Source organism: Somniosus microcephalus, unplaced genomic scaffold, assembly GCF_052327205.1.
Source record: "Somniosus microcephalus isolate GS21.2 unplaced genomic scaffold, FLI_Smic_1.0 unresolved_chr7, whole genome shotgun sequence".
NCBI classification, from domain to species: Eukaryota; Metazoa; Chordata; class Chondrichthyes; order Squaliformes; family Somniosidae; genus Somniosus; species Somniosus microcephalus.
Window position 1 is genome coordinate 11,456,069 of NW_028225185.1, and position 11,961 is coordinate 11,468,029.

At 59.4% G+C, this 11,961-nt stretch overlaps 1 protein-coding gene across 1 annotated transcript in view; it reads left to right on the forward strand.

Annotated features, from left to right (window-relative positions):
* Positions 1 to 11,936, forward strand: part of LOC147086532 (unconventional myosin-Ie-like) — a 39,360-nt gene extending 27,424 nt beyond the window's left edge. Inside the window, exons 12-15 of the mRNA XM_085978640.1 lie at positions 4,909 to 4,971; positions 5,834 to 6,038; positions 10,101 to 10,276; positions 11,455 to 11,936. Of these exons, the coding sequence (XP_085834766.1) occupies positions 4,909 to 4,971; positions 5,834 to 6,038; positions 10,101 to 10,276; positions 11,455 to 11,531 (521 nt within the window). The 3' untranslated portion in view covers positions 11,532 to 11,936. The remainder of the gene's footprint in view (positions 1 to 4,908; positions 4,972 to 5,833; positions 6,039 to 10,100; positions 10,277 to 11,454) is intronic.
* The last annotated feature ends 25 nt before the right edge of the window (positions 11,937 to 11,961 follow it).

The window sequence follows — 11,961 nt, forward strand, 5'->3', positions numbered from 1 at the left end:
TCCCGTTCACCCATCACCCCCTGTGCTCACTGCCCCATGTCCTAACTCACACCCAGTCCCGTTCACCCATCACCCCCTGTGCTCACTGCCCCGTGTCCTAACTCGCACCCAGTCCCGTTCACCCATCACCCCCTGTGCTCACTGCCCCGTGTCCTAACTCACACCCAGTCCCGTTCACCCATCACCCCGTGCTCACTGCCCCGTGTCCTAACTCACACCCAGTCCCGTTCACCCATCACCCCCTGTGCTCACTGCCCCGTGTCCTAACTCGCACCCAGTCCCGTTCACCCATCACCCCCTGTGCTCACTGCCCCGTGTCCTAACTCACACCCAGTCCCGTTCACCCATCGCCCCCTGTGCTCACTGCCCCATGTCCTAACTCACACCCAGTCCCGTTCACCCATCACCCCCTGTGCTCACTGCCCCGTGTCCTAACTCACACCCAGTCCCGTTCACCCATCACCCCCTGTGCTCACTGCGCCGTGTCCTAACTCACACCCAGTCCCGTTCACCCATCACCCCCTGTGCTCACTGCCCCGTGTCCTAACTCACACCCAGTCCCGTTCACCCATCACCCCGTGCTCACTGCCCCATGTCCTAACTCACACCCAGTCCCGTTCACCCATCACCCCCTGTGCTCACTGCCCCGTGTCCGAACTCACACCCAGTCCCGTTCACCCATCACCCCGTGCTCACTGCCCCGTGTCCTAACTCACACCCAGTCCCGTTCACCCATCACCCTGTGTGCTCACTGCCCCGTGTCCTAACTCACACCCAGTCCCGTTCACCCATCACCCCCTGTGCTCACTGCCCCGTGTCCTAACTCACGCCCAGTCCCGTTCACCCATCACCCCCTGTGCTCACTGCCCCAGTGTCCTAACTCACACCCAGTCCCGTTCACCCATCACCCCCTGTGCTCACTGCCCCGTGTCCTAACTCACACCCAGTCCCGTTCACCCATCACCCCCTGTGCTCACTGCCCCGTGTCCTAACTCACACCCAGTCCCGTTCACCCATCACCCCCTGTGCTCACTGCCCCGTGTCCTAACTCACACCGAGTCCCGCTCACCCATCACCCCCTGTGCTCACTGCCCCGTGTCCTAACTCACACCCAGTCCCGTTCACCCATCACCCCCTGTGCTCACTGCCCCGTGTCCTAACTCACACCCAGTCCCGTTCACCCATCACCCCCTGTGCTCACTGCCCCGTGTCCTAACTCACACCCAGTCCCGTTCACCCATCACCCCCTGTGCTCACTGCCCCGTGTCCTAACTCACACCCAGTCCCGTTCACCCATCACCCCCAGTGCTCACTGCCCCGTGTCCTAACTCACACCCAGTCCCGTTCACCCATCACCCCCTGTGCTCACTGCCCCGTGTCCTAACTCACACCCAGTCCCGTTCACCCATCACCCCCTGTGCTCACTGCCCCGTGTCCTAACTCACACCCAGTCCCGTTCACCCATCACCCCGTGCTCACTGCCCCGTGTCCTAACTCACACGCAGTCCCGTTCACCCATCACCCCCTGTGCTCACTGCCCTGTGTCCTAACTCACACCCAGTCCCGTTCACCCATCACCCCCTGTGCTCACTGCCCCGTGTCCTAACTCACACCCAGTCCCGTTCACCCATCACCCCGTGCTCACTGCCCCGTGTCCTAACTCGCACCGAGTCCCGTTCACCCATCACCCCCTGTGCTCACTGCCCCGTGTCCTAACTCGCACCCAGTCCCGTTCACCCATCACCCCCTGTGCTCACTGCCCCGTGTCCTAACTCACACCCAGTCCCGTTCGCCCATCACCCCCTGTGCTCACTGCCCCGTGTCCTAACTCACACCCAGTCCCGTTCGCCCATCACCCCGTGCTCACTGCCCCGTGTCCTAACTCACACCCAGTCCTGTTCACCCATCACCCCCTGTGCTCACTGCCCCATGTCCTAACTCACACCCAGTCCCGTTCACCCATCACCCCGTGCTCACTGCCCCGCGTCCTATCTCACACCCAGTCCCGTTCACCCATCGCCCCGTGCTCACTGCCCCGTTTCCTAACTCACACCCAGTCCCATTCACCCATCACCCCCTGTGCTCACTGCCCCGTGTCCTAACTCACACCCAGTCCCGTTCACCCATCACCCCCTGTGCTCACTGCCCCATGTCCTAACTCACACCCAGTCCCGTTCACCCATCACCCCCTGTGCTCACTGCCCCGTGTCCTAACTCGCACCCAGTCCCGTTCACCCATCACCCCCTGTGCTCACTGCCCCGTGTCCTAACTCACACCCAGTCCCGTTCACCCATCACCCCGTGCTCACTGCCCCGTGTCCTAACTCACACCCAGTCCCGTTCACCCATCACCCCCTGTGCTCACTGCCCCGTGTCCTAACTCGCACCCAGTCCCGTTCACCCATCGCCCCCTGTGCTCACTGCCCCATGTCCTAACTCACACCCAGTCCCGTTCACCCATCACCCCCTGTGCTCACTGTCCCGTGTCCTAACTCACACCCAGTCCCGTTCACCCATCACCCCCTGTGCTCACTGCGCCGTGTCCTAACTCACACCCAGTCCCGTTCACCCATCACCCCCTGTGCTCACTGCCCCGTGTCCTAACTCACACCCAGTCCCGTTCACCCATCACCCCCTGTGCTCACTGCCCCGTGTCCTAACTCACACCCAGTCCCGTTCACCCATCACCCCCTGTGCACACTGCCCCGTGTCCTAACTCACACCCAGTCCCGTTCACCCATCACCCCCTGTGCACACTGCCCCGTGTCCTAACTCACACCCAGTCCCGTTCACCCATCACCCCCTGTGCTCACTGCCCCGTGTCCAAACTCGCACCCAGTCCCGTTCACCCATCACCCCCTGTGCTCACTGCCCCGTGTCCTAACTCACACCCAGTCCCGTTCACCCATCACACCCTGTGCTCACTGCCCCGTGTCCTATCTCGCACCGAGTCCCGTTCAAAAAGTACTTCGTTAGACACATAGAAGATAGGAGCAGGAGTAGGCCATTCGGCCCCTCGAGCCTGCTCCGCCATTTAATGAGATCATGGCTGATCATCCAAATTCAGTACCCTGTCCCTGCTTTCTCCCCATACCCCTTGATCCCTTTAGACTTAAGAAATATATCCAACTCTTTCTTGAATATATTTAATGAACTGGCCTCCAACGCCCTCTGTGGCAGAGAATTCCACAGGTTCACCACTCTCTGGGTGAAGAAATTCCTCCTCATCTCAGTCCTAAATCGCTTACCCCTTATCCTTTGACTGTGACCCCTGGTTCTGGACTCCCCGACCATCGGGAACATCCTTCCAACATCTAGTCTGTCCAGTGCTGTTGGCTGTGAAGCGCTTTGGGACGTCCCGAGGTGGTGTTAACGGCGCTGGTCGAAATGCAGGTCCGCTCGATCGGAGAATGAGTTTAACAAGTGCCGACTCAGCCGTCGCAATACGGGATGAGCTGGAACAAAAAGGCGACGTGTGGAGTGGGGCGACATCGGTGATGGGTTGGCTGATGAGTGAAGGAGGTCGCTGATACTGAAGAGGGACGGACAGGGTGTGGGAGAGACCAGAGTCCTGGGAAACACTGAATTACGTAGAATGCCCAGCACAGGAATAGGCCATTCGGCCCATCTGGTCCCTGCCAGTGTTGATCCCCCACACCAGCCCCCTCCCACCCCTCTTCATCTCACCCCATCAACATATCCCTCTATTCCTTTCTCCCTCATGTGTTTATCCAGCTTCCCCTTAAATACATCGATACTATTCACCTCGACCACTCCCTGTGGTAGCGAGTTCCACATTCTCACCACTCGCTGGATAAAGAAGTTTCTCCTGAATTCCCGATTGGATTTATTAGTGACTCTCTTATATTGACGGCCCCTAGTTCTGGTCTCCCCCACAAGTGGAAACACCTTCTCTACGTCTACCCTATCGAACCCCCTTTCAGACCTCTACCAGGTCACCCCTCGAGAAAAGAGGGGGGAAAATAGCTTGTTATTGGTATGAAACAGGGTTTCCAAAGCACTTTCCACCTGCTGACTGACATAAATTGTGTCATTTATGTAGAAAGGACTTATGAAATACTAGCAGGGGGGGCCCGGCGTTGCCAGGGCAGTTTAGAGGGCCGCGCGGTTGACTGCCGGCCGCTGCCGCTCCCCCGCTCTGTGTCTCGGGCCGTGCGGTTGACGGCCGCCCGCTGCCGCTCCCCCTGCTCTGTGTCTCGGGCCGAGCGGTCGTGAGGCCCGGCCCGAGTGACTCCAACTCACCTCCCGCTCCGGCGGGCCGACGCAGCTGCCCCGCTCGCTGTTGAGGAAAAGCAGGGGGAAAAAATGGCGGTGAGGTTTCGGGAGGCTGCAAGATTAGGTCCCGCCTGTGACGCACCGATTGGTCAACCATCAGGTCACTGAACTGTAGGATTGGTCAACCATCACGTCACTCAACGCTAATGAGCGGTAGGATTGGTCAACCGCTAATGAGCGGATTTTTGAACGTTTTTTGTATTCTGTCCGAACAATTTTTGTCTGACCAAAAAGTAAATACGCCTATGACACTCCCCTGATCATCAGCTTTCTTTTGATATAACATGTGTAGGAGATACTGGGCGGCCTGCTGGTGGCGCTGTCCAGGGAGAGTATAAATATTCGGGCACGGGCCCAGCTTGCTCAGGGACATTTTGTAAACAGGAACTAGTGAAGGACAACTAGACTTCCATGTTGTGAAACAGTCGATTAAAGCCTGGTTTAATACTCTAATGTTCCTTCCATTCGCACACTCAGATCAAACAAGAAAAGCTGATGAGCAGACGGTTGGCCGGGGTGTGGGGGGGGTGTGGGGCCTCGATGCTGGATGTGACTCATATGCACGTCAATGCCTTACTTAACCCATAACTGAAATCTATTCTTCATCTCCAGGGCCCACGAGGAAAGACAAGAGGAAGAGTAACTACACCGATACAAGGCCTCAGCACCCTGCCGGTACACGACAAGAGCTTTCGACACGACAGTCTCCGCGGCCTGCCTCGGCCCGCCTGCTGCTCAGACCCTCCTCTGTGCCTTTGCCCCCTCCAGACTCCGCGACTATTCCAACGCTCTCTCCCGGACCCGGCCTCCCTCCTTTCCGCCCTCCGTGAACTTCAGCTCATCCCAAACTCCTGCTGCACCCCCCGTGTCCGAACTCGCACCAAGTCTTCGGCCTGAAACGTTGACTCTATTTCTCTCTCCACGGATGTTGCCCTGGCCTGCTGAGTTTTTACAGCGTTTTCTGTTGTTATTTCGGATTCCCGCAGTATTTTGCTATCACACCGAGTCCCGTTCACCCATCACCCCCTGTGCTCGCTGACCTACATTGGCTCCCCGTCTGGCAACGCCTCGATTTTAAAAATTCTCCATCCTTGTCTTCAAATCCCCTCCTCCCTATCTCTGTAACCTCCTCCAGCCCCCACAACCCTCCGAGATCTCTGCGCTCCTCCAATTCTGGCCTCTCGCACATCCCCCCATTTCCATCGCTCCACAATTGGCGGCCGTGCCTTCAGCCGCCTGGGCCCCGAGCTCTGGAATTCCCTCCCTAAACCTCTCCGTCTCTCTCTCCTCCTTTAAGACGCTCCTTAAAACCGACCTCTTTGACCAAGCTTTTGGTCACCTGTCCTAATATCACCTTATGTGGCTCCGTGTCGAATTTTGTCTGATAATCGCTCCTGTGAAGCGTCCTGGGACGTTTTACTACATTAAAACTGCGGTATAATTGTGGTCGAAACTCCGATGGGAGGGCGGAGCCGAATACTCGCAAATCGGAAGACTCGCTCTCATGGCTGTTCTTTCGCCCCCCCCCCCCTTCCAGGCAGGAACCGGAACACGGGCAGGAGGCAGGAGGCCGGCCAGAGGAACCAGCCGACGCTCCGGCCCAGCCAGGGCCACAGCCTCCGCCGCCAGACCAGCATGGAGCAGCCCACCCTACCCCGGCAGGGGGCTTGCCCCAGGGCCAGGGCCCAGCCGGCTCAGCAGAACCTGGACTTCATGAACGTGCCGGACCAGGGCGTGGCGGGGTAGGTCGAAGGTCGCCTTGGCGTGCGGGGGATCCCCCCTGGGCCACCCACCCCCCGCGCCGATTCCAGCAGTAAAGCTGGTGGTGAGACTGGGTTAGGAGACGGGTGGGGGTGGTGGGGGGGGGCGGCAGCTATTCGACGCGGGAAGAGGTTCTTGCCGCCCCCCCCCCCGCCCGACGATTGTTTTCCCGCATGACCCCAAGCCGTGAGGGTGCGCTTGTGTCTGGGCCAGGGCAGGATTGGGCTGGGCCGCGATACCACGCATAGTCGAATAGCTGCCGGTCTCCCCTCTCTTTCTCCCCCCCACCCCACCCCACCCAAAGAAGAATGGCCCATGGCGCTGCACCCTAAAGGAACGTTACGAGCAAGGGGCAAGGTGCCACCAGGCTGGTCCCGACCGCCAAGAGAATCAGCCGTGCGCTGCACAACTTAAGAGAGAGAAGGTGTTTAAGGGGACCTCGTAGGTTATTTAAATGGGAGGGAGTGCAGCAAAGATTCACCAGACTGACGCAGCGAGTGGTGAGGACCTGGAACTCGCTGCTGACGGGCGTGGTGGAAGCAGAAACACTCGATGTTTTCAAGGGGGGACTGGATAGACACGTGAGGGAAATAAACTTGCTGGGCTACGGGGATAGAGCGGGGGAATGGGACTGACTGGATCACTCTACAGAGAGCCGGCACGGACTCGATGGGCCGAATGGCCTCCTTCTGTGCGGTTATAACTCTATGATACCTGGGATGGCAGGAATGACGTATGAGGAGAGATTGGGTCGATTGGGCTTATACTCGCTGGAGTTTAGAAGAATGAGAGAGGATCTCATTGAAACTTATAAAATTCTAACAGGACTAGACAGAGTAGATGCAGGAAGGATGTTCCCGATGGTCGGGGAGTCCAGAACCAGGGGTCACAGTCTAAGGATAAGGGGTAAGCCATTTAGGGCAGAGATGAGGAGGAATTTCTTCACCCAGAGAGTGGTGAACCTGTGGAATTCTCTACCACAGAAGGCAGTTGAGGCCAGTTCATTAAATATATTCAAGAAGGAGTTGGATATATTTCTTAAGGCTAAAGGGATCAAGGGATATGGGGAGAAGGCAGGGACCGGGTACTGAATTTGGATGATCAGCCATGATCTCATTAAATGGCGGAGCAGGCTCGAGGGGCCGAATGGCCGACTCCTGCTCCTATCTTCTATGTTTCTATGAGGTGAGTCCGGAATATTACTTCAAGAGATTCTCATTGAAATTTAGAAAGAACGTCTTTATTCGAAGAAGGATAGATGATCGGAGTTAGCCCTGGCTCAGTGGGTAGCACTCTCTCTCGCCTCTGAGTCAGAAGGTTGTGGGTTCCAGTCCCCAGTCCAGAGACTTGAGCACAACAAAATCCAGGCTGATACTCCCGCTGCCTGTACTGTCGGAGGGGCAGTACTGAGGGAGCGCCGCACTGTCGGAGGGGCGGTACTGAGGGAGGGGCGGTACTGAGGGAGCGCCGCACTGTCGGAGGCAGTACTGAGGGAGCGCCGCACTGTCGGAGGGGCGGTACTGAGGGAGCGCCGCACTGTCGGAGGGGCAGTACTGAGGGAGCGCCGCACTGTCGGAGGCAGTACTGAGGGAGCGCCGCACTGTCGGAGGCAGTACTGAGGGAGCGCCGCACTGTCGGAGGGGCGGTACTGAGGGAGCGCCGCACTGTCGGAGGGGCGGTACTGAGGGAGCGCCGCACTGTCGGAGGGGCGGTACTGAGGGAGCGCCGCACTGTCGGAGGGGCGGTACTGAGGGAGCGCCGCACTGTCGGAGGGGCGGTACTGAGGGAGCGCCGCACTGTCGGAGGGGCGGTACTGAGGGAGGGGCGGTACTGAGGGAGCGCCGCACTGTCGGAGGGGCGGTACTGAGGGAGCACCGCACTGTCGGAGGGGCGGTGCTGAGGGAGCGCCGCACTGTCGGAGGGGCGGTGCTGAGGGAGCACCGCACTGTCGGAGGGGCAGTACTGAGGGAGCGCCGCACTGTCGGAGGGGCGGTACTGAGGGAGCGCCGCACTGTCGGAGGGGCGGTACTGAGGGAGCGCCGCACTGTCGGAGGGGCGGTACTGAGGGAGCTCCGCACTGTCGGAGGGGCAGTACTGAGGAACGCCGCACTGTCGGAGGGGCAGTACTGAGGGAGCTCCGCACTGTCGGAGGGGCAGTACTGAGGGAGCACCGCACTGCCGGAGGGGTGGTACTGAGGGAGCGCCGCACTGTCGGAGGGGCGGTACTGAGGGAGCGCCGCACTGTCGGAGGGGCGGTACTGAGGGAGCGCCGCACTGTCGGAGGGGCGGTACTGAGGGAGCGCCGCACTGTCGGAGGGGCGGTACTGAGGGAGCGTCGCACTGTCGGAGGGGCGGTACTGAGGGAGCGCCGCACTGTCGGAGGGGCGGTACTGAGGGAGCGCCGCACTGTCGGAGGGGCGGTACTGAGGGAGCGCCGCACTGTCGGAGGGGCGGTACTGAGGGAGCGCCGCACTGTCGGAGGGGCGGTACTGAGGGAGCGCCGCACTGTCGGAGGGGCGGTACTGAGGGAGCGCCGCACTGTCGGAGGGGCGGTACTGAGGGAGCGCCGCACTGTCGGAGGGGCGGTACTGAGGGAGCGTCGCACTGTCGGAGGGGCGGTACTGAGGGAGCGCCGCACTGTCGGAGGGGCGGTACTGAGGGAGCGCCGCACTGTCGGAGGGGCGGTACTGAGGGAGCGCCGCACTGTCGGAGGGGCGGTACTGAGGGAGCGCCGCACTGTCGGAGGGGCGGTACTGAGGGAGCGCCGCACTGTCGGAGGGGCGGTACTGAGGGAGTGCCGCACTGTCGGAGGGGCGGTACTGAGGGAGCTCCGCACTGTCGGAGGGGCAGTACTGAGGAACGCCGCACTGTCGGAGGGGCAGTACTGAGGGAGCTCCGCACTGTCGGAGGGGCAGTACTGAGGGAGCACCGCACTGTCGGAGGGGTGGTACTGAGGGAGCGCCGCACTGTCGGAGGGGCGGTACTGAGGGAGCTCCGCACTGTCGGAGGGGCAGTACTGAGGAACGCCGCACTGTCGGAGGGGCAGTACTGAGGGAGCTCCGCACTGCCGGAGGGGCAGTACTGAGGGAGCACCGCACTGCCGGAGGGGTGGTACTGAGGGAGCGCCGCACTGTCGGAGGGGCGGTACTGAGGGAGCGCCGCACTGTCGGAGGGGCGGTACTGAGGGAGCGCCGCACTGTCGGAGGGGCGGTACTGAGGGAGCGCCGCACTGTCGGAGGGGCGGTACTGAGGGAGCGCCGCACTGTCGGAGGGGCGGTACTGAGGGAGCGCCGCACTGTCGGAGAGGCGAGGGAAGGGAGTTTGTGGCGGGGACCAAAAACAATGGCTTCGGTCTTCCCAAAATTTAGTTGGACGACCTACAGGCACAGGGGGCCATATCCCCTGGTCTAAATCCTGTTCCATTGTCTAGTTTTCCAACGTTCTCTGTGTCGTCATGACCAAAAGATCGGATTTACCGGCACCCAGTTTAAACCAAACCTGATCATCTGCTGGTTTAACCAGAAGCCTTTGTCTCTGATTGGCTGTTCCATGTTAATGTAAAAGCATATTTATATTCTTACCCAGAAACTGGGGTGGGCGAATTGGGGAGGGGCTGGTGGTGGAGATCCCATTTTGGACTGCTTCTTAGTGCCTGGTTCTTCGGGAGAGGACCAGGGGCCCGAGACCGGCCGTGCAGCCCCCCCTCCCTGGTCGAATAGCCCTCCAGCACTTGTTGCCCGGGCCCTCGGTGGGCAGGGAGGTAGCTGGAGGGCAGTCTTTGCACGTGGAACCCCAGAGATTATTGGCAGCTTCAGGGGAAGAGGAGGAGGGTGGAGGTCTGGCTGGGGGTGCGGTGCGGGGCGGGGGACGGAGGGGAGAGATTTGGGGGAAGTCGGGGGACGGGATTCGCGATACTTGCTGCCTTGGTCCGACTTAACCAGCCGCCGTTCCTGTCCAAGTGACTGATGGGTCAAGATGGAGGCGGGGATAGGGAACTCGGGACTCGTTCCGTTTTCAGATCTCTCTGTGTTTCCCCCTCATAGCTTGCACCGGCGCATGTCGAAGGAGGTGAAACCGCTCCCGGGCGGAGGTCGGGCCAAACCTCAGCCCAAGGCTCGGCCCAGGCAAGCGCGGTGCCGCGCGCTCTACGCCTACGACGCACAGGACACGGACGAGCTTAGCTTCAACGCGGAGGATATAATCGAGATCGTGAAAGAAGGTGAGGGAGCGGGTGTGAGCGCGCTGGGGGCGGGCTCGCTTCTTAAACCAGGCTTCTAACCCCACCCACCAAAGTCCATCTCCACTGAGCTGGGTGGTGAAGGCAGTGCCTGGGATGGTACTGAGCCCCACACACACACACACACAGGACGATCCCATTCCCGGTCTTGAGCCAAGTTGGCCTCAGTGCCATCGTGTTACAAAGTGAGCCCGGGGTGGCGGAACCCGCTCCCCATCGCTATCCCGCTGACTCCCACTGGGAAAGTGCGCCTCCTGCCGGGATCGAGCTGGGCCGCGATGCCCCCCTGCGGCCAAATAGCCCGCCCGCTGCTCACTATCTGGAATGGCCGCCCGGAGGCGAGGGGTAGCCCCGGTGCCTGTGGGACATAGAAACACAGGAAAATAGGAGCAGGAGTCGGCCCGAGTCTGCTCCGCCATTCAATACGATCATGGCTGATCCTCTATCTCAATACCATATTCCCGCTCTCTTCCCCATACCCCTTGATGCCTTTTGTGTCTAGAAATCTATCGATCTCTGTGATGAAATATGCCATTCATCACTCATCTGTATTCTCTGTGTGATTGTGCCTGTGACTGTGGTTTAGTTTCAGTTTCATTTCCCTTACCTCAGTTCCGTTTCCTCACCTTGTATTGTATTGTGTGTAGGGCTCCGCCCATACCTGGCCCCTATGTAAGCAGGCTCAGCGTGCCTCACATCCAGTACTGCAGACCTCTGGATGGAAGACACCTCTCCACTGTGTGTTACCTTCTAAGTTAATAAAAGCCTTGTTTTGTTCCGCTAACATTGGGTCTCGGATTTATTGAGACACATCAATCTCCTTCTTAAATATATTCAGTGACTTGGCCTCCACAGCCTTCTGTGGTAGAGAATTCCACAGGTTCACCACCCTCTGAGTGAAGACATTTCTCCTCATCTCAGTCCTAAATGTCCAACCCCGTATCCTGAGACTGGGACCGTCTTGGCTGTGGAGGCCAAGTTACTGAATCTATTGAAGAAGGAGATCGATAGATTTCTAGACACAAAACGCATCAAGGGGTATGGGGAGAGAGCGGGAATGTGGTATTGAGATAGAGGATCAGCCATGATCGTGGGGGGGGAATTCCGAGCCACACTCGGCCGTCTCACCCTTTTTTTTTTTCCTCTCACCCATCGCACAGATCCGTCAGGATGGTGGGTCGGTCGAATCCGGGGGAAGGAAGGGCTGCTCCCGGGTAACTACGTGGAGAAGATCTGAATCCACAGGCGGCGAGGGAGAAAACGCGAATCGTGGGAAGGGGGAAACACTACGATCGCGGGGAGGACCCGGGACCCAGGTTTACCTCGCGGAGGAAGAACTGCGAGAGGCCCTTAACTACCAAACCGGACCCGTGTTACTGGGATAGAGAGCCAGGCCTCGCTCGGACTGCGACTCGACATTCCCCCGCACGCGCGCTCGAGAGACGCCATCACCGAACGTGTTTTGCGGCTACGGGAATCGACCACGGAGACTGCGCTGCGGGGAGGCCTGTGAGGAGGCCTCCCCATCCCTGCCCACGTTGTCAAGCAATGTCTCGCACCCTACCTGCTCACTCAGCATCTGCCTGTTAATTGTACACTGTGGTTTTATTTTTTTTTAATTAAAAAAAAATATGGAATTTTTGTTGTTGGGCCTCCGCTCTTGCCGG